The sequence below is a fragment of the Oryzias latipes genome, chromosome 12, assembly GCF_053564925.1.
Source record: "Oryzias latipes strain Hd-rR chromosome 12, Olatipes_Hd-rR_3.1".
Taxonomy (NCBI): domain Eukaryota; kingdom Metazoa; phylum Chordata; class Actinopteri; order Beloniformes; family Adrianichthyidae; genus Oryzias; species Oryzias latipes.
The window spans coordinates 18,315,448-18,336,882 of NC_136248.1; the positions used below are offsets into that span (position 1 = coordinate 18,315,448).

Consider the following 21,435-nt stretch of genomic DNA (forward strand, 5'->3'; position numbering starts at 1 on the left):
GGCTCAGCTGTTATTAGAACCAAGGCCTCCTCACTGTGATGCGCGAGTGCTAACCACTGAGAATTTTAAAATAAAAGAAATAAAAAATTATTCATTGACAACTAAAAAGCCTTTTTTTGAGTGTGAATTTTTCAAATATGATTGCACTGTGAATCAAATGAAAAACAGAAATCAAATCAATGTTGAATTTTGAACTGGGATTAAAGTTAAAGTCCCATTGGTTTATGAACACCCCCAATCCAACTCCTTAATGCGTGTCAAGCAGGAAGGGATTGGGTCCCATTTTTAGTCTTTGACCTGGCTATGGATTTGAACTTGTGCTCTTCCAGTCTTAGGGTGGACACTCTACCACAAGGTCTCTTGATATGAGTTCCCAAAACAGTTTTCATCTGCAAGATCAAACAACAGGAATGCGAAGGCCACATTGTTTGGTCAACAAGTTGACAGTGTCTTTAGATCTCCAATTCCTTAATGTAATTTTACATTTGAGACAAACGGAATTAACATAAGGTTAATATTTGAAAAAGATGCACATGTTTATAATTGAAACAAGTTAGTTCAAAAAAATGAATTGAGTAGCCTCAACCAACACCATATGTTTGGACAGATGCAACATAGTAAAAAATATATTGGAAAGAAAAAAGAGAAAATATGGACACTTCATATTTATGTTCTGTGTTCCATAATGCATCATAATGGGAAAAAATGGATTTAAGCAAATCTCTAGTAGATGTTGTTGAATGATTCACACAATGAAGCAGTTTAGTTATAAAATTAAAAGAATAACCAAACAGAAAGTTTGGAATATTGTGTTTCTTTCCCACACAGACTGCATTTTAGACCAGATCTTGTGGCTCTTTTTTTTGACTCTCGTGTTGCCAAAAACCATGTAAATAATTTTACAAGCTTTTGTCAGGCTGCAGATGCAGGTCAAATTACAGTTTGTTAGCAACAAGAACTTCAGTTTTCTACACTTATAAAACTTTAACAGTCTTAATTATATTTTTAGTGTCAGAATAACAAAAGGAAACAGGCTTTTTGACTTCAGTTAAAATTAAATGTTACTCTGTATAGTTTCTGGTTGGTTTCTGCTTCTGAATGTTTTGAAAGTCTCAGTCATGTCCCAATCTTTCTCAAAAGGAAGTTAAAAAGGGCAGAAAAAGAAGAAGCAGCAAAGATTGAAAAAGACTTAACCTCAAGATTTGACAAGAAAGGAATTACAAAAGTTCACGGGTGTGTGAGAAGCTACCTTTCTGTGTTTGGAAAGACATGTTAGCCAGATCCGTCTTTCAAAGTCAGAAACCACAGACAGAAACTTAGACAAAAGACCAAAGAAGTAAAGATCATTTGCAAGCAAGATGCTCCGATTGTGTGGCTGCAACATGAGCCCAAATCATTATTCGTTCACAGCCGTGTTTAACAGTGGTAATCAAGGGTTTCTGGACAACTGTTGTCTTTGTTTGGTGCTGGGCATTACATTACAAGACAGCTTCTACTTAACCCCATCTGTCCAAAGCCTATTGACTCAAAAGTTTAAATAAACTGTCCCTTCTCATGAATGCAATTTCTGCAAAAAGTAATTCAGCTTTTTAACAGGTTTTAAATAGAACTTGAAAGAGTCCCTCCTGGAAATTCCCAATCCGGATATTTTGACCATGAAGGTATTTTATTTTAAAGCGGAAACTATCTTTTTTTTAAAATCAGTTTACAGTCACTGATTCTGTTTTATTAAGAAAAAGCCGCAGACATTCTTTCTGTTTAATATTTTATTAAAAGCAGGATGTGAAATACAAGGTACAATGAAATGACTGAGGTAAAACAATGCAGACCGAGAATTCATCTAGAGAAAATTAATTTCTAATTCAAGCATGAAACATTTATTTAAACTCTGGTAAATCATTAAAACTGTCCAAAAAGAAAGAAGGAAGCAAAAGAAATCTTTTTAAAATGCAAGCTGTAACATGGTTTGGCAGATCTGATTCATTCATATTCAAAATGCCATTTTTGTAAATTCATTTTGTAAACCAAAATATAACATAAAAATGTAATTTTATGGTTGAACATATGCTGAGTCAAAATGGCAAACGATTTCCAATAGGTAACTTTTAGAGATTTGTCCTTCGCAACAATTCATCTTTTAATGCCAAGTGGGACAAAATCTCATGAACTGATCCCTCGGATGACACGTGGACCGACTAGTCCATGTGGATGCAGTTCTGTTTTGTTGTAAAATTCATGACTGAGGAGGAGCTGCACATGCTCACAAGAACCAAGAAGCCAGACTGTGTGGTTCTGATGATGATCTACTGGATCTGAGAAGAGATAAGTGTGGTTTAGAAAACAAAAAAAGAAGAAACAATGAACAACAGAATAAACAGCCTACCTCATTGTTCAGGTTTTCCAGGTCTTCCTGAGGGTCTGGGTTGACCTGAGGGTCAGTCTGATCCAACTCATTTAAATCTATGTTGTTTAGGTCCTCCTCATAATAATCCTGCAATTGAAGTAATGAAGAATATAGTTTTTAAAAAGTTAATAAAAACTAAACTTGCTGAAAAAAATGTTCTTCTTGAAAGTAAATGAAAAAAATCGAAAATGTACCTCTTGATATGTTTTCCCGACACAGTTTTCACCTGGAAGATCAAACAGGATGAATGAGAAGTGACCAGATAAAAAACACATTTTAAACAGAAAATGAGTAACTGGATGTAGTGCAGAAAAATATCCAAGAGGAACAACATATTTGATTATTGAGTCTCTTACCGAAGCCACAGGATCTGTCTCTCCAAGGTGACAGGTTAAGACTAGAAAGCCTGGAGCAGAGAACCCGCCTATTTGTTCTTGAGACGACTTTGAAGGCATCCACGGGAACCGATGTAATGTCAGTGTTGTCACAGATGATTTTGGACAGTTTAACTGAACCCAAAACAGCCCTCTGGCCTCGAGTGAAGACGCCTGGGTTCTCATACCACAGCCTGTGAAACAACAATGATCATTTGTTATCATTGGGTTTTTATTGATAGAACCCTTTACATTAACACAATAAAAAAAAGAGCATGACTTCAAAACTGACCTGTCCCCCTGGCGGATCTTCTGGAACTGGGTTGCAATCAAGCAAGCGAACAGGGGCCCCACTCGACCGCCGCGCACGAAGGGCTCTGCCACACCTCCAAGCCAGACGTCCATGTTATCAGCCGTCCCGTAGAGCTCCAACAGTCTGCGAGCCAGCTCTTCATTTTTCAAAACTTCGGTCAACTCCGCTAGGTTGCTAGGCTGGGACAGGCCGCAAAATTTCCGCCATGCATTGTAGCCTGCAAAGAACGGGAAAAGAAGAGCAAGGTCAATATTAGAATTAAGTATTAATAAAAAATAGAGTGCAAAATTCTTGGGGAATGTACCAGGTATGCCATGATCTCGTGATCGCTGCATGTTTAGAGAACCAAGATCCAGAGCCAGGTGCTGCACGAACTGGAACAACCTCTCCCTCAAAGCATTCACCAACATTTGATCCTGGGTGTTCAGTTTAGCGGGTTGGTCCAACAGACCACGCAGCACAGGGTCAATTCCACCTGAAAGAGTAATAAGTTCGTAAGTCTACAATAACCCACTACCTTCATGCTTTTGTCTTTTAGTACTCACCCTCAAAGACCACTCTCCAGGGGGTGAAGAAGGCCTCATATAAGGGCACACTGGGGAACTGGGGATGCTCCCTGTAGTCTGCATCCAGTCTGGATAGAGCTGGTTGGATTGCCAAGTGAGCAAAGCGGTAAGCTGCTGTTGCAAAGACGTTTGCGATGCTGGGGTCAATGTCAGGATTGTAGCCTGGATATCGGCCGAGCTGGTTCCTCATCGCGTCATCGCCCACGATATGAGGCAGGTAGTCTTTGAACACAATTTTCTAAAACAAAATAGGATGTGAGTGAAAAATACAAACGCAGTGGACCATGCTTGTTTAGGGACGCTCCTACCTGTGTGTAAGCTCCCATGATCTTGCGGGCCTCCTGGTAGAGCGTCTCACTGTCCCAGTGTGGGTTCAGGTTCTTCAGCCCCCGAGCAAGGCGGTTGTGTTCTCGCACAAACAGTGTGTGAATGGATGTCAGAGCGATGTTCTCGTCCACACGAACATCACCTTTGAAGGGAAACATATCAAGTAAATTTCCTGCCAATGAGTTTTTTTTTTTGCAACAAATAAAGATTTCAATGAAAACGAACTATTAAAAGTTCATTTTTAAGATTTTTTTAAAAAACGTTTTGTGAAATGAAAGTTTTATTTAGGTTTAGAAGCCTTATTTCAGAATAATGTACTTTACAGAATTATCCTTTCTTGTAATAACGGAAAGTCCAAGTATCCTTAGTAGTTACTAATCAAGTACAGGGTAACATAACGTCTGATTTAATTGTTAAAAACCTACTAAATCACACAGACAACAAAAGGTTATTGGTAATTTTGTTCATGATATTATCTGTAAGTTAAAACTCTAAAATGACTGACCTGCGATAAAACACGGCACTTCTTGGGCATTGGTGTCTTTGGTGATTTTTCTGCGAGTGGCGCACATCTGCACCTGCATGGGGTGGAAGGGCAGCAGTTCTCTGCCGTTGTCTCTGAACTCTGTGTTGACTCGCATCAGACCAGCATCGCTGCTGAGGTTACGGAGGAACAGGGCCAGTTTCTCCTCAGATCCATACACCTGTCCCAAGTCCAGGAAGGCTGTGAGTGCGTTGATCTGCTCCCTCTTGTTGGGCTCTCCTCCAAAGTTGTAGGCAGAGTACCCTGTTCCACAAACGGGGGCAGATCTGAAGGCGGGGATGCAGCTGTCCGGGCGGGAGGGCAGGCGGGGGTCACCAGGAGGGATCTATTTTTTTTTTTTTTTTTTAGAAAAAAGAGAGAACTATAAGAAAAACAGATGAAAAGACAAATGGAAAATACTTTTTCCATTTGAGTTTGACACTAACAGGGATGGGGATGCAAGGCTCAGATTGCTCGCAACTCTCATCGCAGTTCAAGCCGCTGGTGAAGGAGCGGATGCTGGGGGAGAACGGCGTGAAACTGAGGTCGTGGTCGTTCCACTGGCCAAACAGAGTGACCATGTGGGTAAATTCCCCATCGTTGACCACGCTTGCATCAGTCATGCTCAGAATGTTGTTGGACACTTTTCGTACCTGAAAGTGCAAAACAGAAATTCTACAGTGAACAATCCTTAAGAGATATGGGAGTGTGGCAAAGAGCCTTTGAGGCATCATGAGTCGCACCAATGGGAGCACAAAGTTGTTGAATGTTCTTTTCCTGTTCCATCCTTTGGGTTGAGAGATGCCGTCGTCGTACTCAGCGGGCAGCCAGCGGGTGAAGGGGGTGTTGGAGGCTCCAAGCCGAGGATTTTTTCTCGATAGAAAAAACAAGTATTCTTGTTTAAGAAGGTGTTATAATCTTAGAAATGTCTTTAAAAGAGCATAAAAAGGCCCAATTCATAATCAAAGCAGAATTAAAGGTAAGTCCAAATCTAGTACTGTTTGGTGTCACATTAAAGCATGGTTAAACACTGTAGATCCAGTCTAATGTCAAAAAACAAGTTAAAAGGCACAGCAGGGAAAATTTGAATTTTAGTTTATTGTTTTCCAGTGTTTCTCTTACAAGTTGTTGCAGACACTGGTGGGTGTGCGGTACTTGTTCAGGTTGGGTATGGTGAGGCACTGTGGAAGTCGGGCTTGTGCTGCGCATCCACTTATCTCAGCAAGTTTCAGAATGTCTTCTTCAGTGAGCAAATCTGAAAGGAAAGTCGAAAGTTTATATCCAACTGTGGCCTCTAAGCCAATCACCTCCCTCACATTATGAAGCTGCACGTCTAAAGCAGATGGGATCACCAGAGGAGGGACGCTGAGCTTCATCTTGTCATGCCTCACCTGTTGCGTTGAGGGAACGTTTGTGCAAATGATGCACCTTGTCATGGACAAGGCGAAGCGTTTGGGCCATATAGTCAGCGGACCTCACGGCAGAGCGGGTGTCACCACGGGGCTGCTTCAGCAGACGCAAGGCATCATGGGGTCTCACTACTTCCTTACGAACTCTCCTTAGACTCCTACAAGACAACAGGTCCCAAACATTAAATATTTTGCAGCGTTATTGTCACAAAAGAACATAGTTTGTTTCTGAATTTTAGACTAAGATGAAAAACTGAATGAACCTACTCCTCTCTGGAGTATTTGTATGCATCATCTACTATTTTCTTGGCCTCCTCAAAGCACTGCTGAACAAATGGACTGCCGAGAGTCTCACCTGGACAGATACATGTAAATTTAGTAACAAAACAGTGATAACAATAAACATCTTTCTATGTCTAGACTAAAGCCAATTACCTGTAGGCTTGGATTGAGCAGGCACCAGGCTAATGCCCATCACAAAAAGAACAGAAAGAAGCATCTCTGCAACAAATAAGCACACCAAGGGCAGAACGGTCAGAAGACGATCAGAAATGACAGCATATTGAGTTAAATTAAGCTCATCTAAGCTCATTTTACCTGGTTTGTGATGATTTCTGTGCAGGGTTCAGATGCTCTCTGGAGCTTGTGTGATGCTGCCTCTGACATTGTGGCCCTTTTATGCAGTGGATAGAGAGGAGGCCTCGCCCTCAAAGTTCAGCAGGTGAGGCTTCTGTCAGTAAGAGCACTTCCTTCTTCCTTGTCTCTGTCCATCAGGAAGGGCTGTCTGTCGGAGGAGTTATTACTCTGAGCTCACTGATAATGAATTTTCTGAAAAAACTCTAATTAGAAGGAAGTTTTTTTCCTCCCTGTAGATAAACCTGGAAAACTTAAATGAAAAGTTAGGGATTTTGTTAATAAATGATAATTCGTGTTTTATTAACATTCTTTATACTTAGAAAGCGTTTATTTCTGTTTTCCTGACATTTTTATTCATCTTAGATAATGTATAAAATAAAATAAATGTTGATTGTGATTTGATGAATGCAAACTTCAAGTTTAAAAAGACAAAAAACAAACGAGTCCCTGAATGGTTTGACCTCTTGGTGCCTGCATTAATTTTCAGCTATGAAAAAAATAAATGTAACTCATTTTAATGCTTTGAAGGAGGGGATAAATTTAGGTAAATTTGGAGTCGAAGTGGTTTAAGGCATAGTTGTATCAATAGGTGTCAAAGCATTTTGATACTTTTAAATTAATTTTCCTCTATTGATGTCTTGATGAGAATTTGTGTATAGCAAACACTATAGAACTAAAAAAAACATGTTTTTTCTTCTTGATTTTATAACTAAGGTCCAACTTTGGGAAAGTTTTTAATTTGCTGCTTTTTTCCAATTTAATTTGAAAAAACAAGACTTTTTCTGCTTTTTTAAAATTTGTTATTCTTCTGATTTTTAACAATTCTACTCTTAAATGTTATGTATTTTATAGTATATTTTATGATTTTATTTGTATTGCTTTTTATTTGACTTTCTTTTATTGTTTAACTCTTTTGTTTGATGCCTTGATGACCTATTGGTTAACCCAAAAAAGCAATCGGTATCTCAGTGGGTCTTTATGGGGTTAAATAAAAGTTGAATAAGAATTATCATCTGAAAAATGCTTATAACTGTGTGCAGGAAGTGTTCTTGATTAGAAAAAACGGTAAAAACTTGTCACCAGGATTAAAATGACTGGAGTTTAAATCTAGAATTTGAGGACAAATTGCAAAGGTGAAAAAGATAAGACAAAAAAGTTCTCCATTTTTACGTGTTTTCTTTGAATAACTTTTATCCCCATAATGTAAAAAATGCATTAAATTGAGTCATAAAAATCTGTTTGATCATTAACATATTTCTGTGTTAACTCAAGGTTTCCTCTGCAGTAGAAGGTTGATAAGATTGTAATGGAATCAAAAGCCTGTGAAACAAGGAACAGGAACAGCCGACATACAGTCGAACTTACTGTAATGGCAATTCAAACAGCGCTGGGCTTGGGAATTCTTTGACCTACAAATAAACAATTGTGTCATACTGGACATGTCCCTGAAAATTGTAACAAAGCTCCATTAGAAAACAAAAAAAGACTGAATAATTCATTTATCCTTCTAACTAGCCCAGTGAGACAACTATTGTTGTGAATTTGGTCTTTACAAATAAAAATTTAGTTGAATTACTGCAAAAGTAGAAGAATTGATTCAATCACATCCAACTTAATCTAAAACTGCTGCAAAACATTTTTTATCGGATTTGATTATGTTTATGCAGCTATAGCTGCAGAAAATTTGTGGTGTTTTTTTTTTATACAAAATCAATGGAATCGCTTAAACATAAACAATTCAAATTCCTAATCTAGCCAATAATTCTCAAATTTTTGCTGATAAACTGTAGATAAAGAAATCAAATTTACTTTTTCAGAATTTACTTTTTCATTGTCTGAAAAGACTTTCCCATCCGATGTGCAAATCTACAGTACAAAGCACACAGTATGTGATGAGAATGTAAAATTCTGTTATGGATAAGTTTTCAGATAAACTGCAATAGCATTTTTATTTTTACTGCTATTCTAAACCATATTCTTTTATTGATGAGGTTAAATAAAAACAATCATCAGCATTTGGCTAAAGGCGAACCATTTTTTCATTTATTAAATAATTTTTGCCACACCGTTTCAAACAGATTAAAGGCTAAATAACCAAAAAACTTTGAAACACATGTAACAGTTTGGTGAACAATAGCTAATGTTTGGTCGTCTTTTCCAGGAAGTTATTCAGACAATGATCGACTCCTTCTGAGATGAACAAACAATTAAAAGCTGAATGATTCAAACCAAACCCATCTTTGGGAAAATGATAGGGAAACTGTTTTTGTTCATTATGTTCCTGCATGCCTTTCCCGCAGACCATTAAAAAAGAACATGCAACACGTCTTATCTTGACCCAATTCTGTTTTTTTATCAGCCCCATGTAAATGATTGAAGAATATTAAACCCTATATCCTGTAAATCAAAGCAGCCTCATTAGCTCATTCTGCTGAAATTAAGGTTTTCTGAAATAAGCACAAAGCATTTAATCCTAGTACAAAAACAACAGTAGTTAGCAGCAGACATGCTCCGATAAAACAGAGCTGAAAAACTAGACAATTTCAACTTTAATTCATTTGAACTTGGATTTGGAAATGGTTTATTTTAAGCATAATTAAAACCAAAAAAGATAAACAACAGAAACTTGGCTATACAGAGATATTTTTAACACATTACTGTTGGTCATGAACTGATTGGAAAATATTTATGCACAATACATACATTCACATAAGCATGTAAATAATTCAAATATAATTACTTTTATTCATAAATAGACCTATTAGCTCATATGCACACAGAACACGACCCATTGAAACCATAAAATGTGTAATAGTTCCTTGTTTTAATCCCAAACCAGCAGAAATCATGACTAAGTTTAGCAAATATGAGCCTCAAGCTGACCTGTTTTTTTTATTGGTTTTAGGAAATAGTCTCACTCCCTTTTCTTTGTACAGGTAACACTTTGATCAGTTCCATTGGAAAGATCAAGGATTGTTCTGTTTTGCTTGTGTGCAGTTTTGTAACTGACCTGTGCTGTCAGGATCTCCTAATGAACGTAAATGTTCAAGCAAGCCTTTTCCAGACTCATACACTCATGGAGTTATTTGACAAAAATCCCCAAGAACTTTTATCTTTTAACATTAACAAGAATGATGAAAATCCAAGAGTTCCTAAAAAATGTGTGTATGTATATATATATTAATTATTCATTCATTAATGAAAATAAATGAATAATAATAATAAAATTTTTTTATAATTTATATTTGAAATAATGGGTCAAAACGTCTGGAATTTGAATGAGCTGTTGTTATATGTAAACAAAGGAAATTTTGTTTATTCTAATAAAGATGACTTTTAAATCAATGTTGAGTTTTTTTTTGGGTAAAACATCAAAGGATGTAAACGGAGCAGTGATGACATGATAATTGCACAAGCAAATACCAAGAAACTTGGAACATTTGTCGTTCCACCTGCCATTTTCTTTTCCATAAGTCTGCTGAGGTACCAGACAGGTTTACCTGCCAGAAACACCTAAGCACAAAAACAACAGCTTTTCTCTGAGTCTTCTGTTTTACACCAGAGGGTGACTTTTCTCACTGTCAGGAGCAGTTCCATGGGGAAATCAAATTACAAAGATCAAAAAATGAAAAGGAATCTTTTTTTACAGTCTGTATGACTGAACCATACAGTTCAACACTTCATGGACAGAAGTGACCTACTTCCTTTGCCATAAACCAGAAGGTCATAAAGATATGGCAAGAATGACAAGAACATAAACACTTAAGCTCACGTGCATTTCCTGCAATATAATAATAAAACAATTTTAAAAAACAGTTAATATTTTCTTATTTAGCAGATTTGACCCAACTAATATTGGCAGTGCCGGGATGGGGCTTGCAATGTATACTTCAGCTTGGTGCACTTGTCTTGTTTAAGTGAAGAAATGGAAAGGAACATCTGCACCAGGTTTACAAATACAGCAATTTACACACTTCTTCACAGTCGTTCATCTACTGTACAGGTTGCAAAATTTAACACAAAGAGACATTTTGGGTTCGTTTTTTTCTGAACATAACCATAAAAATCCCCCTTCAATGTTTGGAAAAGTATATTTTTAAGCTTTTCAGACCAATCAAGCCATTTGATCGGCTGAAGCTTGAATAAAACTCGGCTGCATGCCTTTTAACTAGAACCACAAAGAAAGCGCATATTATTCATTCATATTATTCCAGTTTTGACATTTTTGCACTGGCTCCAAGTCAGCATTAGGATAGATTTAAAGGTTCTTTTATTGGTTTACAAAAGGTTCAATGGAACTGACCCATCATTTTTATCAGATTTACTTTGAGTTTCTGACCCTCCCAGAGTCCTCAGGTCTGCTGGTGGTCCCAAAAGTCTGAACAAGAACCCACAGCAAGTCCTCATTTCAGCACTGTGGGCCTCGCCTGTGGACCAGCCTGTCTGAGGACACGAGGGCTTCATCCACTGAGGAGGTTTTTAGGAAAAACTGAAAACTCATCTTTTTAGTAAAGCTTTATGTAGTTTTCACTTGTCCACATGTTTTCATTTGATTTCATAAATCTTAACAATTAATTAAATTTATTTGACTTAACTTGTTGGGTGTTTATGAATTGGATGTGTATTTTATTTATTTTATTTTATTATTATGTTTACTGTTTTAACTATTATTTTTATCTTACTAATATCTATTCAATTATGGGAAGCACTCTAAGATGCTTTGTAGCAGGAAAAGTGCTATACAAATAAAATAAAAAAAATAGAATAGCGTTATATTTTTGACAATTGCCTACAAAATAAAATTGTGTATCAAAAAAGACATTCCAGCTGTAGTGGATTAACTTGATTTGAAAATGCAAAAAAGTCAAGTCAAACACGAAATCTTATTATGACTTCAATGCTTTTTGATCTTTTTTCTCCCATCCAATCACAGCAGCTAGATGCTGTTGTGCAGCAAAAAATAAGAATATGTGCTGAAAGAGCTATTCTCATAATAACCCCCTCTGATTAAACTTTTTACCACCAGTTGCCCAGTTATCCAACATGTAAGACAACTGCTCAACTAAAACCACTAAAACAAAACAATAAAAACTACAAACCTATCACTTATTTCTATCAGTAACATTTTTGTTCAAAGCCAAAGACCCATTTCCTACATTTTGCAGCACATGCACATGTTTTAGATGAGATTATTCTTCTTGCGTTACAGACGTTTTTCTTAAAACAAGTTTTTTTTTACTTTCTTAAGATTCAGTCTTTGCAGTGATGTAACACTTTCAACATTGTCGTTTTGATGCCATAGGTTTAGACAGCTTAAAAATATTTTTAAAATTGTGATTTGAAATGCATTTCAAACAGAATAAAACTTATAATCAGTTTATTTTTGATGTGTAAAGGCTGACCACACAAAAACAGTCTAAAGTAAGAATATAAGTGAGTAAGACTGTGTTTTCCATTAGAAAAGCTAAAACATAGGATGCAGTGAGTGGATGTTTTTCATGAAGTTAGTAAATGTAATTGAGGAAATGTCACAAGTTAATACCTAACTTTGGGAACAAGGACCAAATATGTGTGACATTTAAAGAAACAACAGGTTACTGAGGAAAGCCAAGTGTAATCTTATAAACACAGATCATATCGATTTTCTTGATTGTTTTAAAATATTGTTTTAAAATATTTTTATTTGTTTTATTACATTTGTTTTAAAATATTTTTTATTTGTTTGTTTTATTACTTTAGATTCAATTTTTTTTGTCTTTTTTGGTTGTTTGTTGTAAAATATAAATATAATTCAATCCAAATGTTTTCATCCAGATTTCTTGTTTTTTTCTTTCTCATCACCAAGGTCCATCTCCCTCTCTGTCCAGCAGAGGCAGCCAATGAGTACCGGTAACCTAATCGTCCCTTTAATGTTTAAATTCTAAATGTGATTTACTTTAAGCTGAACCATTTATTTTTGGCCTTTATCTTAACCATCTGCCTTCATGTGATCCTTACCAGGTGAATATGTGGCCGTAACCTTAACCATTTTAAGGCCCTAAATTTAACCACTTCAATATTTGAATCCAAAACTATTGTATCTAAATAAAATTAGAAGGGGATGAAGGTGGAGACAGGAATGCCCTGTGCATATTTGAGCTCCATGCACACAGCATGGAGCTGTTAATTTTCTAACCCTAACTAATGAAGTAATTACTACAAATGATGTTTAGCCTTATCTAAACCATTCAAAATCAAATTTTGGATCTTTTTAAGTGTATTGGAATGTTTTTTCCTCACTAAAAGAAACCCCAAAGCGCTGTTTTGATTCATTCACGCATTTATGAGTATTCCTCTAAAAAGCACCAGCCCCTCCCAATCCACGAAAATGAGCGGGTTCTCACAAGCTGATATAGACCAGTGAGAACAGCCCCTTCCAGGAAGAGTCTGCGTTGCGCCCCGCCAGCACCCGCTTCCTCTGCAGAGCTAGCGGTGATAAATGCACAAATGAGATCAATTTTTTCAAAAGTTTGGACGTTTGTTTCCGTGGAAGAAACGCAAACACGCTGCTGAGGCCGGCTCTAGTGTGTGTCGTTAATCCCTGCTATCAGTGTGCATTAGAACGTGGCCATCAATCCATGAACATGGGCCGTTCACTATGCCCAAAATTCATGTCATCAGGTACGATGTGTGTGCCAATTTTGGTGGGTTTTGACATTTGTGAGGGGGGTCAAATTTTCGCTCAAAGGTGTAAATAGAATCACTAAAAAATATCTGGTCCTTCAGTCCAGAAAGAAATCGGGGAGAAGCTGCAGTCAGAAAGTTCTGAACGATTCTCACGGACACGCTGACCCAACTACATCGGGAGCTCACCATCATGAAGGCGCTGTGTTGGATGTATGTCCGGTTGGAGGCCAGGGACTTTATCCTGTCACCCTTCTTCTTCGCTGTGGTGACAATCCCCTCTGTTACTGTTCCCTCAAAACCTGGAGGGTTGCCAAAGGCCAGGACACTCTCACCTGGCCGCACAGCTAAAGAGCTCCCAAGCGTCACTGAGGTGGGCAGCTTTGTCAAAGGTGTAAATAGAAAGAGTCATTAAAAGATATCTGGTCCTTCAGTCCAGAACTGCAGAAGGACATAAAAAAACAATATGGTTCTAAAGAATAAAACGACCTGGACCCATTTAGTTAAACCAGTGAGTTAGTAGAACCCAGTCATCTTCATCGTACAGATGACAGTTTGGATTGACCTTCACTGCTCACACATACAGGAAGTGACACGTCTGCACCGACAGGGTTTCCTGTTTCCTTTACGTTTCTTAATGACCAATCACAGTGTCACACTCTGAATGTCAGATGAACATCACTCACCATATTCAGTAATTGCCCCCCCCCCCGAGAATCCTTGCTGAAAGAAAACAGGAGAAGCTGCAGTCAGAAAGTTCTGAACGATTCTCACGGACACACTGACCAACTGCAACGGGAGTTTACCATCATGGATGCACTGTGTTGGATGTACATCCGGTTGCCAAGGCTTTGAATATTCCTGCCGCTCCTTTTGTTGGTCGTTATGATACCTGTCGTGACCGTTCCTGTAAAAGTTGGAGGGCTCCCTAAGCTAATAATGCCCTCCCCTGCCCGGACAGCTGAAGAGCTTCCCACTGTCATAGTGGGAAGCTTTGTCTGTGGGAGGGCGATGAAGACAACGCAGATTTGAGCAGATCCTTGACACCACCTACCACATCAGAGTGGATCTCTGCCTAACATCTACAGCTCCCTCTCCCTCAGCAAAGCCCAGAACATCACCAGAGACGGCTTCCACCCTGGACATCGCCTCTACTGCCCTCTAGGTGGCGATACAGATTATTTTCAAACAAGAACAAATAGACTCATAGACAGCTTTCTTCCCCAGAGCGGTCTCAGCCCATTGAAGAATGTCTTCAGACGAGGCAGCAATTGAGATGCCAGCTTTATATTGTGCATCCCAAAAACTTCCCTGTCCTGCATAGTGCATGTTGATTCTAGTGGGTTTTGACATTGGTGGTGGTGGTGGGGGGGGGGGGGGGGGGGGGCACATTTTTACTCAGGTGTAGATAAAAAGAAGAATCACTAAAAATATCTGGTCCTTCACTCCACAACTGCAGAAGGACATAAAAAACAAATTGGTTCTAAAAAAAAGAAAACGCATTTAGTTAAACCAGTGAGTTAGTAGAACTCAGTCATCTTCATTGTACTGATTGACCTTCACTGCTCACATACAGGAAGTGACATGTCTGCACCTGTGTCCGTTATGATTCTTAATAACCAATCACAGCGTCATACTCTGAATGTCAGAATCCACCTTCTGCTCAGATGAACATCACTCACCATATTGTGCGAGAGCCTGGCCGCACAACTTTAGGGTGGGCAGCTTCATCCGTGGGAGGGCGATGAAGACAACGCAGATTTGAGCAGATCCTTGACACCACCTACTACATCAGAAGATCTCTGCTTGACATCTACAGCTCCCATCTCTACAGAGGAAGCACATTCTCACCAACGAATTAATTTTTAGAAGGGCAATGTCAGCCTCCTTGTCCGTTTTTTGGATTGTGGCAGGAATTTTTTGGCCGCTCTGAAGCTCCACCTGGAAAACAGAGAGGACACCATCAGACCTTCTTCCTGTTCCTCCAACTTTGAAATTCAAGTTTTAGTAAAACAACGTTGCTGTCGCTCACCTCCACTCAGCTGTTCCCCTGGAGAATGTGGGCGCAGGTAACGATCACCCCATCCTCAGTGATAATGAACCCAGTCCCAGAGCAGCTCTTCACCTCCCTCCTGGTGAATACAGTTCTAAAGAGAGACAGAAGGGACAACAGATTTAAAGGGTAAATATATTATGCTATTCGATAGCCTACATGCATATATATGAGAATATATTACCAATGCCACACTAAAAATGGAATTTTGAAAATGAAAAATTTGTTATTTTCTGTTGGCCCCCCCCCAATCCATGAAAACCCGCTAGTTTTCATGGATTGGGGGGGGGCTGGTACTCAGAGAACAGGTTTTAGAGGACAACCAGAGTGTTTATTGAAGCTGCCCTGCGTGTGTCCTCCTGCTATCGCCTCTGTAGTTCTCACCCGATACATAAGTTCATTAAGGAAGAGTTTTTTTTTGCGTGGCACGCGCTTCGTATGCAGCCATCAGCGCCTTTGAAATGCCACTCTCCCCGCATTGCACGGTTTACAACAGAGCAAGGGGATACAATAGTCACTGCTTTCTGTCTTTGTAATAAAACTCCTCATCTGTTAATACAAAAGTATCTTTGTGTAATCTTTGTTTTTAATCATCAGTACATAAACAACAATGTACAAATAAACATGTAGATCTTCAAGACATTGTCGACTCAAAAGTAGCTCACATGCCAAAAAAGTGTGAGCACCCCTGTTCTAGATGATCTTAAGTAGTGATTGTTCACTGAAATGACAGCACACAATTAAGTGTGTTGCATATATAAATTTTAGAATCAATTTGGTATATCTTACTGGGCTAACCTTTTAATGATGTTGAAGAATCCATTGATGGTCCAGCGCTGTTGTTGTCCGCCATTTTGACTTGCTTAAAACAGCCTCACGGACATAAACGCCCCCTGCTGGCGAAAAAGTGTAACTTCACCTTTGAGGCACTTTAGTTTTTATTCAGTAAGAATACGGTGGCCCAGAAGGGTCACAACACAACACATTAACTTTACACACAACACATTAAATTTACACACAACACAATAACTCACAACACATTAACTCACAACACAACACATTAACTCATGGCCCAGAAGGGTCACAACACAACACATTAACTTACCTCACAACAATTTAACTCACAACGGAAGTAAAGCAGCAATTGAAGTGCTTTTATTCTGAAATTTGAGCGGCTAAATGCCTAACAGAAAGTAATGACACAGTGAGCTGTGGAGGGAGCATGATTTTTCTAAAGGAGCAGCTAGCAGCAGTGTTGCCAGAAACTCTTTATCACGTTTCTCCTTCCTCTAAACACACACAATATGAACGCACACTCCTCCCTCCGCTGTCACACCCCTCTCTGTCCTGCAGGCGCTCCTCTCCTCTCCTTTCTTCCGCTCCCTCCTCTCACACAGGCGCGTGCGGTCCCCAATACACACACAAACAAACACACCCACTCCGCAACACTAGACACCAAGAATGTGGAGAGATGGGGTTTAGTATTTTGGAGACCTCTACTTGGTAATCATGTTTCCATGTTTGAGATCATAAGATCATCCCAGGGAAAGTCTCTGCTTCAACTCCTGCAGTGAAAGCTGTATCTAAATCTGACGCCGTGTTTGCATCTCTCTGACAGTTTGAAGCCAAAGCCCCTCCCCCGCCTCTCTACCTGTTCACATCCTCTGCAGCTGAGAGTTGTTTCCCCCCGCGCTCCTCCAGTGTATCCTTCACAGAGAGCGCAAAATACGGTCATCATAGGTTGACACGATAGTCGGCGCGCTTCGGCCTTGCACACGGAAGAAAGAGCCGCATATAGCGGGGGATAGAGCAGGTTAAGAAAATGAATGAAAGAAGGCCGGTCCGCTGAAGAAATATTCAATACTGTCCTTTTATTAGATCAGGAGAAAGAAGAATACACAGCTTTCATTGAGTTTTCCCCCTCCTGGACTGATTTTTCAAAATAAAAGATAGTTCAGACTAATAATAAAAGGATCGATAAACACAGACACCGATCCATGTAGCGATCAGACCATAACTTTAGCTGGTATCTCCTCCTACACGCAGCCGCAGTGTCAGGCTTTAAAGAACACAATTTCTGAGAGGCGGGGCGTTGCACATCCCCAACAACAGGTTAGATGACAGAGCCCGTTAAGCGTCTCTACCTGGTGCGTTCACTGAGCTTCATTACAAAGAAGTTCAACAGCCATACAGCCTAATGTAGTCCCCTATTATATATTCATGAGGGAAAAAAACTCGCCGAACTGACCCTAAAACAGCCCAAATTATGCAAACCCGGCCAAAGCCATTTTTACCCGCAAATTTAGAACCAAAACTGCCCAATCTGGCAACACTGCTGCTATCTTCTCTTGTAGAAAAATCATGCTCCCTCCACAGCTCACTGTAACGTTACTTTCTGTTAGGTGGTTAGCCGCTCAGCCTAGTGGAAATTTCAGAATAAAAGCACTTCCATTGCTGCTTTACTTCCGTTGTGAGTTAAAGTGTTGTTAGGTAAGTTATTGTGTTGTGTTGTGTGTTATTGTGTTGTGTGTTAATGTGTAAAACAGAAGACTCAGAGAAAAGCTGTTGTTTTTGTGCTCGGGTGTTTCTGGCAGGTAAACCTGTCTGGTACCTCAGCAGACTTATGGAAAAGAAAATGGCAGGTGGAACGACAAATGTTCCAAGTTTCTTGGTATTTGCTTGTGCAATTATCATGTCATCACTGCTCCGTTTACATCCTTTGATGTTTTACCCAAAAAACTCAACATTGATTTAAAAGTCATCTTTATTAGAATAAACAAAATTTCCTTTGTTTACATATAACAACAGCTCATTCAAATTCCAGACGTTTTGACCCATTATTTCAAATATAAATTATAAAAAACTTTATTATTATTATTCATTTATTTTCATTAATGAATGAATAATTTCATTCATTCATCTTCTTAACCGTTTATTCCCTTTCGGGGTCACGGGGTTGCCGGAGCCTATTCCGGCCACTTAGGCGTAGGCAAGGGATACCCATATATACTTCCGTTGTGAGTTAAAGTGTTGTTAGGTAAGTTAATGTGTTGTGTTGTGAGTTATTGTGTTGTGTTGTGAGTTATTGTGTTGTGTGTCAATGTGTTGTGTGTCAAGTTAATGTGTTGTGTGTCAAGTTAATGTGTTGTGTGTAAAGTTAATGTGTTGTGTGTAAAGTTAATGTGTCGTGTGTAAAGTTAATGTGTCGTGTGTAAAGTTAAAGTGTTGTGTGTAAAGTTAATGTGTTGTGTGTAAAGTTAATGTGTTGTGACCCTTCTGGGCCACCGTAGTATGGCCTTTTACTTTTTTTTCCCCTTCTCCATGAACCCAATCCCTACCCTAATTAATATTACAAATAATCCTGATGTGTCTAATGTAGGTGGATTTAAGTGTTTCACTGAATGGACAGGCTGACAGATGATGTTAGACAGGAGTCACCATGGACTATGATGATATTGTGATTTGTAGTTAGAACAGGGAACAGCTGGAGGACAAGCTAAAGAGGTGGAGATTTTCTCTGGAAAGGAAAGAAAAGGAAAGAAAGTTAGCTGCAGTAAGAATGACTACATATATGTGAATGAGAGGAACCCAAATGGAAGAGTGATTTTACAGGGAGAAGGAGGATTTGAAGTATCTAGGGTCAACTAGAGCTGTGACGGTGTGGGATTTTTGATCACCACAGTGATGAAGAACAAAACACTGATTAGTTTTAACGTATGTTAATAGTTATAATGTTCTTCTCTTTATAATATTTATCACATGTGTAACTTGAGGAAAGTTCTTGATAAATGTGTCAGAAGTGAGCACCAAGTTTTAAAGATGCATGCAGAATAAATGCACTTGATAGGATCAATACCCCCTAAAATATTTATGCTTTAACCTATAATGTTTAAAAATTCTGAGCGCCTAGCTACCTCAGTACCAGTCTTTACACTTCCACATTAACTGGACAAACAGATGGAAAGAACACAAATGAAAATTGGTCATTAAAAAATGACTTGACAGCACCTTTGTGAAACCAAAACAATGTTAAATCTACTCACCAAATAACAGCCACACTGGAGTAGACAATGTACCGTACATGGGTAAAAAAATCTGTAAAAAGTTTTTTTTTTTTTAAAAAGGGGGGGGGGGGGGACAGTATTATTCACTCACTACACGTAAAACAGATTTTACATTTGCTGTTCAATTTGTAAACTGGTAAATTTCTGTTTCATTTCCAGCAGCTTCTGCAGGCCTGCTCCCCCTTTTGCTGTCCTAGCAAAGCAAAATGCACTCTGCTACTTCTGAAACGGGGATATAAAACTGTTACCTATACGTTTTTAAAAAGAGACATACACAGGCATAGAATGTGGGTGCTAAACCATCAGAAAAAAAGATCACTTGTCACCGCCCTTCTGATGGGGGCATCCACCCATGTCACCCATATCAAGAACAGCTACTATTAACTGTTATTTGAAAAACACCAAAAACAATTTTCATTGGCGTGGGTCTTTCAAAAAAGGCTTTCCACTTAAATAAATTTAAATTGTGTACATTGCACTGAAACTGCAGAAGACCAAGAAGAAAATCCACCAATAAACAATTTACCAAGACTATCATCAGGTGTAAACATTTATCATCCATGTGGCAAAGGTCTTCAAAATTTTACTAATTAAGTAACAAATTTGGTCGCATTGATACAACCTTACAATGTTGATACCCATTAAAGATGAAATGATATGATTAAAACAACTTCCCTTTGCTGCAGATTCTTTCCTGATTTTTTTCCCTTCATTTTTTAAATAACCAAGTAATCCCAATAAAACATGATAATCTTATAAATAAAAATCATTTATTTGTTAACTTGGAAGCAGCACTGTGTATGTGGGGTCTGTAATCACAAGCGCTGACTCTAAGCCCCTCCCCCGCACCTTTAGCTGCTTTTCCTCTCAGGGTCAGATAACCTGATCACGTCCTCTGCAGCTGCAAGTTGGCCAACCCCACGTGCTTTCTCACAGCGTTTTCTACACAGAGAGCGTATAATATTGTTAATTTCACGTGAAAATTGGCGTAGCAGTTTAGACAAACCAGCGAGAGGAAAAACGGGGGGGGGGGGGGGGTGAAGAAGGTTCGAGATTGCGCCCCGGGCAACAGCCCTACTACTGCCGGCGGTAGGGATCCCATAATGGTATGATAGTTGTAATAATCGTTAGAGGACCTGCCTTACATTCGCGGTAATAAAGTATGACTAATATTTTCACACGGCCTTTAGCTGCTCTACCAGCCTGCAAAACAAGCTAGCTCAGTTTTACCATGAAGCAAAATGACTTATTTGCTGGCTAAAACAAAACCACGAGGCATTGTTATGACGAGTTACTTTGTGGCCGAATGTCAAAACACATTTAAAAGATTACACTTAAGTAAAAACACAAAAAAGTTAGAAAACTTTACTTACCAAGGTCAGACAACGTTGTTCCCCCGCTCCATCGTCTATCTGCAGTGAAAGGGACGAACGCGCTTCTGGTGTTAAAATGGCGGATGCTTTGTGTGCACATGCGCAGATCAGATGATGTCATTACAGGTTGGACGATATATTATTTACCAATTTACTAACTTTGTTTTTAAAAGGAAACAACATGTGTTTTAATTACTTGAATTAATTTGGCAGAACCGAAAAATCTGAAAAAATTATTTTAAAAAAACTATTTGTTTTTTCTCCTCTACTTTTTTATAAAAAGCTCAGAGCACAAATGAAATTGAAAATTTCCGGGTTTTTATTGAAAAACATTGACATAAATAGAAACATTTCCAATTTTAACACTTTGAACAACCTTTCTATACAAGATTTTTTGTTATTGATTTAAAATTAAATAAAATGTAAAGGGAAAAAGTGGTCAGGCTGAAACAAACATGAAGGTGGAAGTCTATAAACATGCTGTAAGTTTCTACCAAAGTATGAAGAGATAACTGTGGCCACGACTGTCTGGATCTACTGAACATCTTCAGTTGTTGTGGAAAAACTACTATAGGTTGTGCTTTGGGTGAATGACACATTTTCATATGCATATCCACAAAAAAATCAGTAAATGGTTTTTGGTCTTCAACCGAACCACCAGTGATGACCATGAACGCATCACAGCATCTAAACCAAACTTCAACATGTAGAACTTTCTAAAACCTGCTGC

At 38.6% G+C, this 21,435-nt stretch overlaps 1 protein-coding gene across 1 annotated transcript; it reads right to left on the reverse strand.

The window, feature by feature from the left end:
- Nucleotides 1-1,751: 1,751 nt before the first annotated feature.
- On the reverse strand, nt 1,752-20,746 carry LOC101167307 (eosinophil peroxidase). Its single transcript, XM_023961015.2, has 18 exons — nt 20,706-20,746; nt 19,312-19,363; nt 6,514-6,700; nt 6,352-6,417; nt 6,184-6,271; nt 5,899-6,074; nt 5,630-5,762; nt 5,251-5,380; nt 4,954-5,160; nt 4,490-4,853; nt 3,966-4,126; nt 3,637-3,895; nt 3,396-3,566; nt 3,071-3,308; nt 2,761-2,972; nt 2,599-2,630; nt 2,384-2,491; nt 1,752-2,312 (listed from the first exon to the last, which is right to left on the reverse strand). The coding sequence occupies exons 4-18, from the start codon at nt 6,413-6,415 to the stop codon at nt 2,304-2,306; spliced, it is 2,352 nt and encodes a 783-aa protein (XP_023816783.1). The 5' UTR covers nt 6,416-6,417; nt 6,514-6,700; nt 19,312-19,363; nt 20,706-20,746; the 3' UTR covers nt 1,752-2,303.
- Nucleotides 20,747-21,435: the final 689 nt, after the last annotated feature.